At 45.2% G+C, this 15,813-nt stretch overlaps 1 protein-coding gene across 1 annotated transcript in view; it reads right to left on the minus strand.

The window, feature by feature from the left end:
• The window catches only part of LOC144479845 (otoancorin-like), a 106,130-nt gene that overhangs the window by 27,934 nt on the left and 62,383 nt on the right, over positions 1-15,813 (minus strand). The window contains exon 15 of the mRNA XM_078198837.1: positions 8,986-9,124. Within this exon, the coding sequence (XP_078054963.1) occupies positions 8,986-9,124 (139 nt within the window). The remainder of the gene's footprint in view (positions 1-8,985; positions 9,125-15,813) is intronic.

Raw genomic sequence — 15,813 nt, forward strand, 5'->3', positions numbered from 1 at the left:
GGCAATTTTTTTTTTAGCATGGCCAATCAACCTAACCCGCACATCTTTGGACTGCAAGCATGGCCTGTATTAATTCCTGGACTTGCTACATTTATTCTAAACTTGAGACGGAAAGAGATATTTGCTGATACTGATACAGGGACTGTCTGTTTGGTTTACCTGACAAATGCCTACCATCATCAGATAGCTGTCACTTACACAGAAAAAATTTAGATGATGAAAACTGATTATACTCTTATTGCTATTTGTTCATAATGAGACTGCGGACAGAATTAATGCAGGTAGTGAAGGTCTTGACATCAGCTGGAGAGCCACTAAGAACCACATGTCACCTATGTTCGAGAAGGTAATTGCATCTTGTTCCATTCAGGCACTTCACAAGTTGCATGGTGGTTCGCACTGCTGCCTCACAGTGCCGAGGACCCGGGTTCGATTCCTGGCTTGGATCACTGTCTGTGCGGCGTCTCTATGTTCTTCCCGTTTCTGCGTGGGTTTCCTCCAGGTGCTCCGGTTTCTTCCCACAGTCTGAAAGATGTGCTGGTTAGGTGCACTGGCCATGCTAAATTCTCCCTCAGTGTACCCGAACAGGCGCCGGAGTGTTTCCTCCCACAGTCCGAAAGACGTGCTGGTTCAGTGCGTTGCCCATACTAAATTCTCCCTCAGTGTACCCGAACAGGCGCCGGAATGTGGCGACTGGGGGATCTTCACAGTAACTTCATTGCAGTGTTAATGTAAGCCAACTTGTGACAAATAAATAAACTTTAGCTTTAAACTTGTGGCAGGTCTTCTGGGTCCTGAGGAAAAATTCTCACCGAAGATATCACTAAACAGGCAACAGCAAATAAACTGGACTCTATCCCTTTTGTTTTCCATTGCGAATTCCACTAATTCTCAAGGTGAATTTCTACCTCAGCACATATTAGTCTTCTCAGTAGCATTCCATGGCATTATGTCCAAACCCTCCATTGTTAACTTTATGGGAAGAGGAGAAATGTCTTCACTCGGGGGCTTGTGAATCTTTGGAATTGCCCATCCTCGGTGTGTGCTCCATCAAAGTATATTTATGATGGAGAGAAACGAGAGGGAAACGGTTTTTCAGTCTCTCAGGAATCAAGATATATGGGGAGCGGGAGGGAAAGTGAAGGTGAGGCGACAGATCAGCCATGGTTGTATTGAGTGGAGGAGAAAGCCTGCTGGACCATGAGCTAAACTTGTGCTTTTTAAAAATGTATTCTTCACCTGGATGTGGGCATCACTGTGCCTAGCATCTTCCACCTTCTCAATATGTAATAACAAGATGCCACAAATTTCAGTGGGCAGCATTACAACTGGGTAATGGGACAAGTACTGAATGATGCAATATATTACATACACTATTTAATGTTATGAGGTACTCCTCTCTTTAGTAGATTGCACACAGTCTTTGACAGAAACTGGCAGGGTGGGAAGGCTGGATGAAGTAAGTTTTAGCTTTTTTTTTTAATCCTTTGAGAGCATAGCACAGTGGTTAGCACTGCTGCCTCACAGTGCACCAGGGATCCGGGTTCGATTCCTGGCTTGGGCCACTGTCTGTGCAGAGTCTGCATGTTCTCCCCGTGTCTGCGTGGGTTTCCTCCGGTGTTCCGGTTTCCTCCCACAGTCCGAAAGACGTGCTGGTTAGGTGCATTGGCCATGCTAAATTCTCCCTCAGTGAACCCGAACAGGCACGGAGTGTGGTGACTAGGGGATTTTCACAGTAACTTCATTGCAGTGTTAATGTAAGCCTACTTGTGACACGAATAAACCTTAACTTTAAACTTTAGCAATGATGAACATGTGGTAAATGCTCTTTCTTATTTTTGCTTGGTGTGTCTTTTTCGAGGTTTAAAGAGAAAGAGAGACAAAAGGCCTCCAGTTAAAATAAATAAACTTCATTCTAATTAAGATAAAGGAGGGTGAATTTGTTTGTTCTGATGTCAGAGTTCGGACAATGCGCGACTGAATTGTGCTAGTATTTAAAATCTACCTCATGCTGTTTTAAAGTCCAATTTGTAAGTATTTTTGTTTGTCGATTTGATTGTTCAGATACTTGGACTGGAAAAGGTAGAACAACCTCAAAGTAAAAAATCATTACTGATGCTTACTCTTTTTATTTTCTCTGTTTTTCCCCCCTTCTGTAAATGTGTTAGGTTCTCAAATCACACTCAACAAAGACTGATAACAAAGCATATTTTATTCTCCAGCTCAGCAGCTATTTTAACACTGGTGCTCTGCCCACGCTCTTGGGGATAACTCCCAGTCTCCCGAAATGTGACCCCCTTTTGTAGCTGCAGCAACACGCAATCACGTGACCATGTTCACTCGTATCCAACCATCTTCTGCTGCTTCATCAATGACCTTCCTTCCAACATAAGGTCAGAAGGGGAGGTGTTCGCTGATGACTGCACAATCTTCAGTATCATTTGTGACTCCTCAGGTACCGAAGCAGTCCATGTCCAAATGAAGCCAGACCTAGGCTTGGACTGACAAGTGGCAAGTAGCATTAGTGCCACACAAGTGACAGGCAATGATCATCTCCAACAACAGAGGATCTAACCATTGCCCCTTGATGTTCAATGACATTATCATTGCTGAATCCACCACTATCAACATCCTAGTGGTTACCATTGACCAGAAATTGAACTGTGCTAGCCATATAAATACTGTGGCTACCAGGGCAGGTCAAGTGGTGAATACCCACCTCCTGATTCCCCAAAACTTGTCCACCATCTATAAGGCACAAGTCAGGCGTGTAATGGAATATTCTCCAATTGCTTGGATAAGCGCAGCTCTAACAACACTCAAGAAGCTTGATACCATCCAGGACAAAGCAGCCTGCTTGATTGGTACCCCTTCACAAACATTCAATCCCTCTGCCAGTGATGAACAGCACTTTCCAAACCTCCAATCACTACCATCTAAAAGGACAAGAGCGCAGACACCCTGGAACACCACCACCTGGAGGTTCCCCTCCAAGTCACTCACCATCCTGACTTGGAAATACAGTTTTAGTAGGATTTCAGTTCTATTTATTCGCAACTTGGTTGACTCCATTATCGCTATCCAAAGGATGATAAGACGATTGGGGTTCTCAACCACCATCCTGTATAACACCTGGCATAACACAGGCCCGAGGTCAAACATGTGACCTCAGGTTCATTTGTCTCAGTCCCACCCCAAGTCCAACTTGACGTTTACCTACAAAGCCACCCAGGGAACTCCCTGCGTTGAAGTTTCACCATCAGGTTTACAATGCCTTGGAGTCTGTTGCAAAACAATCTAAGACCCAAAGATTAATCATCGGAGCAAATCATCTTCAAATTAAGGTTCTACTGATATCTGAGTTTAGCTATGAACCTACTCCAGGAAGTAACTATGCACTTTGTTGATATGAAGTAACTTAGTCAGAGAGGAAACTTAAAGTAATATCTCCACAATAGGAAAAGTCAGAAATTGGATCACAAACATCTCATTCTACTTCAATTGCTTGTGCACGGATAGTAAAATATCCCACTCCGAGATTTGCTCTTTTGTCAGTGTTGTTTGCTTTTGCTTGTTAAGATGCCAGTAGCCAATCAGCTTGTTAAGATGCCAGTAGCCAATCAGCTTGTTAAGATGCCAACAGCCAATCAGCTTGTTAAGATGCCAACAGCCAATCAGCTTGTTAAGATGCCAGCAGCAAATACAAAATTAAACCATCTTGTGCTAATAGGGCATGCAGTCTAAAGTTGGAGTCTAACCTTCTTTACCAGGAATCTATTTCAGGCAATTAGAATGAGACACTCCGAAGAATGGTGCTCGAGTGAACATGAATTTGGTGGGAGGTAGACACAGAGGTTGCAATTCTCTGGCTGTTCGCGCAAGTGGGATTCTCTGGTCCCACTGGCATCGCTCCCCTGCCGCGAGTTTCCCGGCAGCATGCAGTGGCTTCAATGGGAATTATTATTGACAGAGGCGGAGGCCAGGGAATCCCGTCACCAGTGAACGGCTCACCGCCTCCTGCTAGCGAGAAAAACTCTGGGAGGCCGGAGAATCGTACCCAGATAGTTCATAATTCATATTCCCAAGAAGGAGATAGATATATTTCTAAATTAAAAAAAGGGATAAGAGGAGATGGGGAACAGGTGGGGAGGTGGATTTGAGATCAGTGAGAGATCAGCCATGATCTGATTGAATGGCGGAGCAGGCTCGAAGGGCTGAATTTGCCAACTTCTGCTCCAAGTTCCTATTTTCAATTCCGGTCTTGGGTCATTGTCTGTGTGGAGTTTGCATGTTCCCCTCATGTCTGAGTGGGTTCCCTCCAGGTGTTCCCATTTCCTCCCACAGTCCAAAGATGTGCAGGTTAGGTTGATTGGCCATGCTAAATTGCCCCTTCATGTCAAGGCAATTAGCAGGGTAAATACGTGGGATTAAGAGGATAGAGCCTGGGTGAGATTGTTGTCAGTGCGGACTCGATGGACCGAATGGCCTCCTTCTACATTGTGGGGATTCTATGAAAATTGGTCAGGCTCAAGCTCAAATTCTAAAATCCCAATTCCTCCTTGGTGGATTTTCCTTTCCACAATCTGTCCAGGGAAAACTTAACACCCAGCTGATGAAGACAAATATCTCCCCCGTCAACTGTCATGAGCTCCAGTGTCCTTAATCATTCCGAACATTGATTGGCTGCTACCTTATGGTTGCAAGGCAGATCATGTCAGAGTGAAGGATAATGAAATGCAAAATCTGACAGACTTTTTAATAGAATGTTTACTGTAGAGGATAATTTGTACAATCCAGAAGTCAGTGAATCTAGAATTGGGACCTGAAACGTCTCCAGATGGACACTTACTTACGCAATCAGTTGGCAGATGTTATTTACCAAACTGTGCATCTGTCATTGGCATTTCAGAGTTGAAGCTTTGGGCTGTACTTCACACAATGCACAGAATTAGAGTTCTAACACGCAATGACATTATTGAAATAAAAAAAACTGGTAACAGCGTCAAGGTACTTCTGTGAATAAACCTATTTTACAGCTTTCTCTTTGGTATTCATGCTGCACTACCATGACTTCAACTTTTTTCAACAACTTCAGATACCAAAGCTGTCTCAAGGAGATGGATGAAATGAAAAGCTAGTTATTGTCTGCTGGGGTTCTCAATCTGCGGAGGGGTGGTTACAGTCCACCAGGGCCCATGAAAAGGAATCTACTGGCCTTACAACAAATTTACAATAATAATTATATTAATCACATGTTACAACCCATTCTTCCTAACGTCCTGCAGGATGGGACATTTACTGAATGAACCATTAAAGGAACACACTGTTCCTTGTATTCCAATGCGAATCTCATAACATCTTTAATTTAAATTGGAGGATTAAGGTGGGAGCGAGCCATGCAAACTGCTGCTCTCACCCTAACTCAGATCTCTGCAATGACAGCAGCATCTGACTCTGAGCTCATTTAGACGGGAGAGAGGTGGTGGTCACTGAGTGCACAGATCCCCTGCCGTGTGTTCTACTCCATCCTCCTCCCTCCTCCTCGTGCCATGTCTCACATTAGAGTTCACGAACCATCCCCCTCTCCTGAACGCCCCCCACAGAGCCCCCATTCACCCCTCACTCCCCAAGTTTTTTCACTGTCACTTTCACTGTCTTTGCCACCAGCAGCAGCTGTGACCCATTATGGGACGAGCTTAGGGGTTGAAAAAAAAGAGGCGGCATAGACGAGTTGGGCCGGAGGGCCTGTTTCCATGCTGTAAACCTCGATGACTTTATTATTCAGTTCAACTCACCCACTAATTTCAGCCAATGGCCCTCAATGCAGTGGTTCTATTTTAGATTTGAATTTTGTTTTTGTTCTGCCTTTGTTATTTGCTGGGTCACAGTTGTTGTTGGAGTCAAACAATAAGCCTCTGCCTCCACTGAAGAATCAGAGTGGAACACATTAACATGGAAAATATTCAGATTGACACTACCAGCAAAACTACAGGTTTGCAAACTCAGGTGGCACGGTGGCACAGTGGTTAGTACTGGTGCCTCACAGCACCAGGGACCCGGGTTCAATTCCAACCTTGGGTGACTGTCTGTGTGGAGCTTGCACATTCTCCCCATGTTTGCGTGGATTTCGTCCAGGTGCTCCGGTTTACTCTCACAGTCCAAAGATGTGCAGGTTAGGTGGATTGGCCATGCTAAATTGCCTCTTAGTGTCAGGGGATTAGCAGGGTAAATACATGACATTATGGGGAGAGGGCCTGGGTGGGATTGTTGTTAGTGCAGGCTCAATGTGCCGAATGGCTGCCTTCTTCACTGCAGGGATTCTATGATTTAGGTTCTGTGATATATTTTGCACTGTCGAATTCTCTCCCCAGTTTCATAGACTCCCACAGTATAGAAGGAGACCATTCAGCCCATCGAGTCTGCACCGACCACAATCCCACGCAAGCCCTATCCTCAAAACACCATGCATTTGTCCTAGCTGTTCCCCCTGATACTAAGGGGCAATTTAGCATGGCCAATCCACCAAACCAGCACATTTTTGGACTGTGGGAGGAAACGGGAGCACCCGGAGGAAACCCACGCAGACACGTGGAGAATGTGCAGACTCCACACAGACAGTGACCCAAGCTGAGAATCAAACCTGGGTCCCTGGCACTATGAGGTAACAGTGCTAACCACTGTGCCACCCTATTGTCTTTACGTATGGAGTCACACTAAAGTATAATTACCATCATGTTGTTAAAATGATATAAAGGCACTATTCACTCATGAGGGATTGGACAAACATGTTGTGAGTTCATTAATTTAGACTCGGCATATAAGAACAGCTTTACATTGGTAAAACTTTTAAAGATATCAGCAGCAAAGCTGTGTGTGTGTGCTCTGCTCAAAAGTAAACTAAAAGTGAATTGCATGACACACTTCCTTTCTAGTGATGCCATGCTGCAATCCCCTAAAGACATTTTACAACAATGACAGCGACGCTGGTTGGTCTTCGGTGTACCTCATTCTTTCATCATTTGCAAGCCCTGACTTTGGATATTAACAGTTTCACTATACAACCGAGGGTATTAAAGCCCAATCTGATTGCTCATACCCAATGAGCTAGGTGTTCAAACTTCCTGGGTTGCCTTGGGGTCACCAGGAACAAAACTGTCTAAGCCCAAAATTATTGTGAACAATAATTCCTTTATTCATTATAAGGTATTAGCAAATTGGGTTGCGGGGGGGGCGGGGTGGGGGGGGGGGGGGTGCAGGTGGAAGCTGCTTGACTGATAATCAAGCAGAGAGCTCAGGCTGACTGATGTACCGGGAACTGAAGGTGAGGGAGTCAGTGTGTTAAGGAAGGATTATGCAGACAAAAGGTCAGATGATTGGGACTCATGTGAAGGAAATTAGGGTGGTTGGATCTGTATTTTCTTCAGTGCCTGGATAAGAGCAGCAACATGGTGAGTGGGAGTAGCGCTGAGAAAATTTTAATATGGGGGAAAAAAAGTGACTTGTGGAAATTTTCTAACACGGGGATGGAAGCTAAGAGAGAGCTCCTGCAGAATATCATTCCAGTGCTTGCCTCAACTGCCACCTTTTGAAATCAGGTGATTTCCCAGGCCGCTGGTGCTGTCCCAAGATAAGCAATAGACCAAAGAATATCTTCAGAGCCTGGTTCTGTCCTTTGCAGACTCATCTTGTTTCTCTATCTGACAGCTGTGACATGGTTTCACTTTGAGATCAGCTGGAGTGGAGGGATTCAAGCTGGATGACATATTTGATATCAACTACAAGGCCAGAGGGTACTTGATGGAGCTATTGTCAAACCAAGGAGGAATACTTGAAGCAGTGATTTTTCTACAGGCTCTGGCAGTGGTCCCCGATGTGCTTCATTCCATTGTGTGGCACTTTCCTCATTCATAAAAAGGTAATACCATTAGATTCTACTTTTCTGAAACAGTTCACTCCATTCATTTCTTTTCCTTTTTGTTAGTTTGCGTCTCTTGTATAATAAATATAATTAGCTGTGAATTCCACGTTATTTAAACTTTGTTATTGGCCATACCTTCTCCTTTGGAATTGGAGAGTCGGGTGAAAAAGGTTTACATGAGGAATTGTTGCAAGGAGAGGGTTTAAAGCTGGGAGACATTGGGCGGGATTTTACGGTCTCACTCATCCCGAAACCATAAAATCCCGCCCGAGGTCAACAGACCTTTCCATGACCCATCCCTCATCTGCTCCAATTCCCATGGTGGGCTGAATGGTAAAATTCCAGCCATTGAATTTAAAATTCAACTGAGTGGGGAAGGAATAGATGCCAGATAAGGATGAGCATTCTGGCTGAGAGACATGAACGTCTTCATATTCTTGAAAAAGTAACACATCAAAGCATCAATATAAAAGTCTCTGGGCAAAGTTACACTTCACAGATTACGTTTTGACCTCATTACATTGATTTGACCAAGTGCTGACAAAGTTGGGGATGGGTCATGGGGTAGGGTGATCGTGTTGGGGTCAAAGATGTATTGAAGTCAGTTCAAAAACATTGAGGTTAAAGGTTATGAGGAGAATCAATCGATGCTTTAATCCTAAACCTAACCCTAATGCAGAGGCCAAAAGATGCACAAAAGAGGAGGGAGTAAGTACCCCTTCTGGAAAAATGTGTTACTTTACCGAGAGGCTAAAATAGAAACTGAGGTTTGGATTTGTGCATGAAACAAGGATGACTTACCAAGATGGCTGCCGGGAGAGCATGACACTAGTTATAGAAACATAGAAGATAGGAGCAGGAGGAGGCCATTTGGCCCTTCGAGCCTGCTCCGCCATTCATTACAATCATGGCTGATCGTCCAACTCAGTAGCCAATCCTGCTTTCTCCCCATAAACTTTGATTCCATTCGCCCCAAGTTACATGACATGATATTTTATCAATCTTATTAACCACAGCATACTTACAACATGCAAATGTTTGGATTTCATAATTTCTGCAAAACTTACCAGGCAATTGATGGTGTAATTGAGAAGTTGTCTACGTCTGGGTGAACTTCGGGGCAGCATTGTGATATTAGCCTGGCTTATTAGCTCAACCATGTTAGAGCACAAATCTCGTGGAATGAGATTCAATTCCTTAATGTCCCTGCAACATAAAAGTTGTATATGTGACAACAACAATAACTAGCATTAATATGCAAGATCAAAACAGACGTGTGAGGCAATAATGGAAAAAGCAAGACAAAGAAATAGATATCGGATGGGATTTTCTGGCCCTTCGTGCTGGCAGGATCTTCTGGTCCCCATCACTGATGGAGACCCTCTGTAATGGGTTCCCTGGTGGAAGGGTGGGTGAGTCACACAAAAAGCCATAGATAGCAGGGGGACTGGAAGATCTCATTACCAGCCAATGGCGAGCTGTCTTTGCCACCAGAAAACATGCCGCAGGTTGAAGGGGGGAGGGGAGGGGGGGAGAGTGGAGGTAGGAAGGTGGAAAATCTCACCTATTCGGTCAGGTGACTAAAACGCTTGGTCAAAGCTGTGGTTCTGAAAGGAGGGGGGAGAGGTGGAGGAGGGAAAAGGTTTAGTGATGGATTTCCAGACCAAGCAGTCGAGGTGTCTGAAAGCACGACCGCAAGTGGTGGGGAAAAGGGAAGGCTTGTATAGGAAACCTGGTGAAACACCCAGTGTTAACCTGGTGTTGTTAAACTTCTTACTGTGTTTACCCCAGTCCAACGCCGGCATCTCCACATTAGGAAACCAGAGCCATTGGAAATATTATGTTCTTGCAAAGGGAGAGAGGATAGAGGTGCCTTTCTGTGGGCATCTGCACAGAAGAAGGCTCGAAAAGCATTTGTCAAATTTAAAAAAACATTCAAATTATCTCTCTTTTTTTTGCTGCCCCATTTTCTTTTTCCATGTCACTTCATTTCTTTGGTTATGGTTTGGGGCCTCAAAAGCTGGAAGTGGCTCAGGCCTCACTGGACCTCTGAAAGGGCCTGGTTGTAGCATACTGTTCATGTCACAAAAGCCATTCCCATCCAAAATTGGAGAATTCAAAAGGAAAGATATTTTGCAGACAGTGTATAACTTATTTAAAAATAGATTGTGATAAGACACCTGATATTTTTGATTCCCTGAGTTCTCTCTCCATGTTTTCTTAATTAAAATTACAGTTCTTTTGAGACATTTTACCAGAGGCAGAAAATCACAGTTTATTTATTTTAACAGGAACCAACTCAAAAGACATACTAATAAAATGTAACTTCAGGTCTCCACGTTCTCAAATTAAATCAAAATCTACCATGACTGGGGCCATCAAAGACGACCCATCAGCACATATCCATTCCTTCTTCTCCCATTCCGCCTCCCCCGCCCCCGCCCCCCCGCCCCACCGCGCCTCAGACAAATATATTTTTGAGTTGCAAGCTTCAGGTAGCACAAGCCTGCAGCCTCTTGCTTTCAGCCCCCTTCTCTCATCACAACTCAGAACTTGTGCCTTTCTCTTTTCAGAACTTCAAGAACTCAACTCGGGAAGACAACATTGGAAGGGGAAGAGATGAAAGAGCAGAAGGAACACTGTCATTCTCACTGAACGCTTGCAAACAACAGCTCAGATGCTGGGAGTGTGTAGCTGAGAGGAAAGCTTAGAGATAGAATTCACACTTAGTGCTACTTTTAGAAATTAGCAATATGCCGAGTATATTGTTACAATCGTCTACATAAGCTGTTATTTAAGCTGTCTCATTTAATTTGGGATAAAACAGAATTACCTAGACTGGGGGATGGTGAAATCAGAATCAGGTACAGGTGATTTGGCTGTGAGAAGGCAGAGTTCCAGGTTCAAACACATAGCAGTGCCTGTTTTCGTTCATTCAAGAGGTAACTGGTCCAAATGCAGATTCTCAATCAGAGAGAGAGAATGAAAATAACTGCTGCTATGCCAGGCAGAGGGAAAGACTGCTTTTCTTTTTGCCACTTCCCATTTGATGAGACAGGAATTGTAGAGATTTGAAGACCAGGCAGGTGCAAGAGGATGCTTTGTTGCTGAAAACCAATCCAGTGATACACAGGGGATTGTGCAAAGGAACGTGAAAAGGACACTGGAAGACTCGCCCTGGTGTCGCAAGGAGAATAGTACGTGTTGAGTAGGTGGGAGAAGTCTGTGACTTTATCTACATGCCTCACATCTAGTGAGAGGGGTATGGTCCTCCCAGCCTGCTGCACTCAAGCGGGGGCCATTTAGCGGGCTTCCGGCGCAGAGCTGTATAGTTTACTTAATGACCATTACAATATAATTTGCATGTTATTAGTGGGTTCGCGAGAGTCTTCCCTCCCACCCCACCTGGTCAGGTTTCAGTCCAGTGGGGTTTACAACAGCTCCCCACTTGCAGGGAGCTGGCAGTTCAACCCCGCTGGAGTGAAGAAGGTGCCATTGAGGGCCGTCAGGATGTTAGGGGTAAGGGGGCTGCCCCCTGGACATTGCCAGCTTCACAGTGCCTGGTCCCCGGCACTGCCCAAGGGGCAAAGTTGAAATGCCCAGGGGGCATCCTGGCACTGCCCACTGGGCATCGGGCAGTGCCAAGGGGGGGCCTAATGGTGGGGTGGGAGTGGGAGGTTCTGCTGCCACTCTGCAGAGAGATCAGTGACAGAGGGAGGGAGGCCAGGGATCAGGACTGACCATCAGGTTGGGGAGGGGTCAGCCTGCCAGGGGGGGGGAGTTTGGAGCTTTGGGGAGGGGTGGGGATATCGGGCGATCAGGTCTACCAAGTGGGAGGGAGATTGAGGCCAGCCGGGGCGGGGTCAAGGCTGGCCCAGACACGTCCAGGGGGACAGCAATCATGCCATAGGGGGATCAGAAGGGCAGCGATGTGGGGTTGTGGGTCTGGCCAGCAATCGGAGGGTCGGCAGTGCAGGGCTACTGCGCATGCGCTAATCTTGGCACTGACAGATTGGCGCATGCGCAGTGGCCCGCTCAGCACTATACTACCGGCCTCTCCAACAGGAATAGGCCTCCATGAATCACTCTCGGGCTCTCTGTGATGCGGGAGATTCATTTTGAAAATCCCACTGAAAAACAAAATGGGATTTACTCCAGTTTTATGCGAATTCGACACTTAGAATTTATTTGGGGAGAATCGCCCAGGGGGTGTGGGGTTTCGGTTGCATTAATTAGATAATATGGAAGTACCGTTTTTGTAGTTTAAATCTGCCTACTAAATAATGTTTAGTCAATGTTGTTTTTAGTTTGTCACAGTGAAAGTCTCATGTCATTCTTTCCATCAGTAACTGGGAAATTTGTATCTGGACCAAAGGACATAAGGACAGAAATAGGCCATTCAGCCCATTGAGAATGCTCCACCATTCTCTTGAAATGATAATCCTCAACTCCACCTTCCCGCATTATCCCCATAACCCTTGATTCATTTATTAATTAAAAATCTGTCTACCTGAACCTTGAATACAACCCTCTGCCATAACGAATTCCAGATTCACAATCTTCGGAGAGAAGAAATTCCTCCTTACCTCTCTTAAATGGGCAACCCCTTACTCTGAGATTATATCAAAGATCAACAGACCTTTGCATGGTCCGAGCCCCCCCCCCAACCCCCGACCCCCCCCACCCCCTGACACCGCCCCCCCCCCCCGACCCTCCCCCACCCCCTGCCAGCTACGATTCCCGTGGCAGACAGGATGGGAAAATTTCAGTCCATATGTCTCAATAATGTCACTCCTTATTCTTCAAAACTCTAATGAGTGTAAGCCCAACCTCACCTCATAAGAAAATTCCTCCATACCTGGGATCAACTTTGTGAACCTTCTCTGGACTGCCTTTTTTTCAAAGTTATTGATCACCACAAGGATTGTAACAATATATCTTCCATATATAAATCAGTTTGAAATAGGTCGAAGAATAGGTTAGTATTAGAAGTTAAATTTTACTGAAAACTGCTTAAAGTTTATTTTCTCTAGAGATAAACTTAATGGGATAATTATGTTTGGGTGATTTCGCTGCAGATAGTCTGAAAGGTGACTGTGGTCAGAGGAGACCACTGCAATATTGGGAGAGTAATTGGGTTGGTATTTCAAATAAATAACAACATTACAAAGCCACGTTAGGAGTTTCAGTTAACTTAGTCTAATTAAATGCTTGCAAAAGTTAATTCGTGTGTAGAAGTAGAATAGAAGTTACTTTCGCGAACCACCGTACGGCTCAGTTGTCTGATAAGGAATTAGAATGTTATACTGCAAAATAATTATCAACACATCATCAACAGGCCTTCATAATGGTTTTAGGTTAAAAAAAAGCTGATGACGGGTAAACACAAACAATGATGTCCCTGGAGGTAGGGTTAAAGGCCGAGAATCATATTTCTGGAACATATTTATGGAACTGAGCATGAGGATCAGAAAAAGATAAGGAAATCAGTCTTAAGGGGTACATGAATTGGGAGGGAATAGAGGGATAAAAGCAAATTATTGCGGATGCTGGAATCTGAAACCAAAAGAGAAAACACTGGAAAATCTCAGCAGGTCTGGCAGCCTGTAAGCCAGTAAGGGGAGAAAAGAGCTGACGTTTCGAGTCCAGATGACCCTTTGTCAAAGGGAATAGAGGGATATGGACTGAGTGAGGGCAGAAGGTCTTTTTTTGTATCTAATTGGGCACTATGATTGGCATGGGCTTGCAGGGCTGAAGGGCCTGTTCCTGTGCTGTACTTTTCTTTGTTCTTTTGTTCTTTGTTTGTTAAAGTTTCTGTACAGGGTAAGGTTAGGCTTTTGCTCCATGGTTTAAGCAAGGAATTCAGCATGCCATGTATTAAGAAGAATTCTTACAAGCTGATTACACCTATCAATATAACAGCCAGGTCCACCCATGAGAAAGAGTATAAAGCATACGTTTTTGAAGAAAGCTATTGCAGTCAGTACATGGTGGAGAGAAACTCCCAAGGGTGGATCCATGCTGACTTCAGTCTAGCACAGTTGGATTGTTAGTGCCACTTTTGCTCACTTGCCTTGTCTTGCCACAGACCAAGGTGAATGGAAACTGCAGCACTAGGTGTGGTCTAAGGAGAAACCCTAACATCAGAACATTGCCACACCACTCCCTGTAGACTTTGCCAATTTCAAACAGCACAAAATAACCACCAAATTTAGCAAGTGCCAGTATAAATCATTTAGCAACTAACCTAGAAGTGGTTGCTGATCCCTTTAAATGGCGCAGGGGGTAGGGTGGGGATGTCCCTCCAGCAAGGCTAAGAGGGACTATTAGGTTGATAATTACATACTGACTGATTTCACAAACTGTGTACTCTGCACACTTGTGGCATACACGCCTACGCTAATGTCTCACCAAAGAAAGCATCCAATGTGGCCCATAGTTTCTGTCAGGAGTGTGCGATGGATGTCACTTTGGAATCAAAGCAATATCTGTAGCACCAAAAAAAATTGGGTCTATGCAACTGAATTTTATGACCCTCAAGTTTGTTTTCAAATGGCACATAACTGCCAACAGGAAAATTCTTTTCATATTCTCTTCAAATATAAACTAGGAAGAGCTCGCCGTTTCACTTTATGTAAAATTGCCAAAATATTTTGCTCGTCTTAAGTTTTTCCCAGCCAGTCCACATCGGGTCTGGTGATGGGCAGTCGCAGTGAAGTTGGCAGGAGCCAATAAGTCAGAAACCCACTGGCGTAAATCACTTTGCAATTCTCCCAGTGGTGGGTTAATGGCGGGTCGCGCTTCCCCCTGACAGGGGGCGCAAAACGGCACTTGCATTAATTTGCGTCTCGTGAATGCTCATTAAAACAGCTGCCCGCCAGCATCCCATCAGGCCTTTCAATCTTCCGTCACACCAGCAGGAAATTACATCGCCATCAAATTGATTAATAAACAGTGGCGCGCGTTCAGTTTGCCAGAGAATGCGAGGTCAGTGTAACAGCTTGCTGCTCCTGATACGCTGTGCACCACTCTACCAGGGCAGACAAATTCCTTTCCTCAATTTCCATTCTGCGCTGGTCTTCATGGACCACATCGTGCTGCTGGACCCTTAGATCTTCCTGTGTCACTGAGTCGGATAAGTACTTGCGCCTGGGGTTAGGGAGTACATGAGTCTTCTTCCACATACCAGTGCTTATCTGGACAGGACTGTTCTGTGGGACTCATGCAGCCACCATAGCAAAGTTCTGAATTTCAACAGGAGGTAATATGCATGGTGAGGCGAGGGGATGAGGGGTGTAGGGCCTAACAAAGACAAAAAGGGGAGGGTGTGGGGGCAATGTGGATGTAGTTCTGTGCAAGGAGGGAGGGGGAGAGGGAGGGTGAGGGCTCACGATGACAGAACCAGGGGCAAGGAGGTGGATAAGGATGATGAACGATAAGAGGCAGATGGAAAACCGAGGGGACTAAAGTGGCTGCATGGAATCTTACAAACAAGGTCATGCACAAAGACTCCAAATGCACTGGGTATATGCCCAGTTAGGACGTGGGTGCCTGGAGGTGATGGGCTCAGAGAAAAAGGTGGTTGAAGCAAGGAATAGGCTTCCTCTTGAAGCTGCTAGCCATTCCCAAACAGGTAGGCTGTAAAGAGTGATGTGAGTGTGCTGGGTTGATGTTTAAATATGGCGCTGGGGCCTTCCGCGGGTCCTGTTCAGCTGATAGCAGGTGGGCAAATTGATTACTGGCCTGCCAGGAGATTCAGAGGGGAATGTACTTCCTAATCGTGGCAGGCTAGGTGGATTGGCCGTGCTAAATGTTTAATGTCCAAAGGTGTGCAGGTTAGGTGGGGTACAGGGATAGGGTTGGGGGGGAGGGGTGGGGCGGGGGGGAGCCTGGGT

This window comes from Mustelus asterias, chromosome 27 (assembly GCF_964213995.1).
Source record: "Mustelus asterias chromosome 27, sMusAst1.hap1.1, whole genome shotgun sequence".
Classification (NCBI taxonomy): domain Eukaryota; kingdom Metazoa; phylum Chordata; class Chondrichthyes; order Carcharhiniformes; family Triakidae; genus Mustelus; species Mustelus asterias.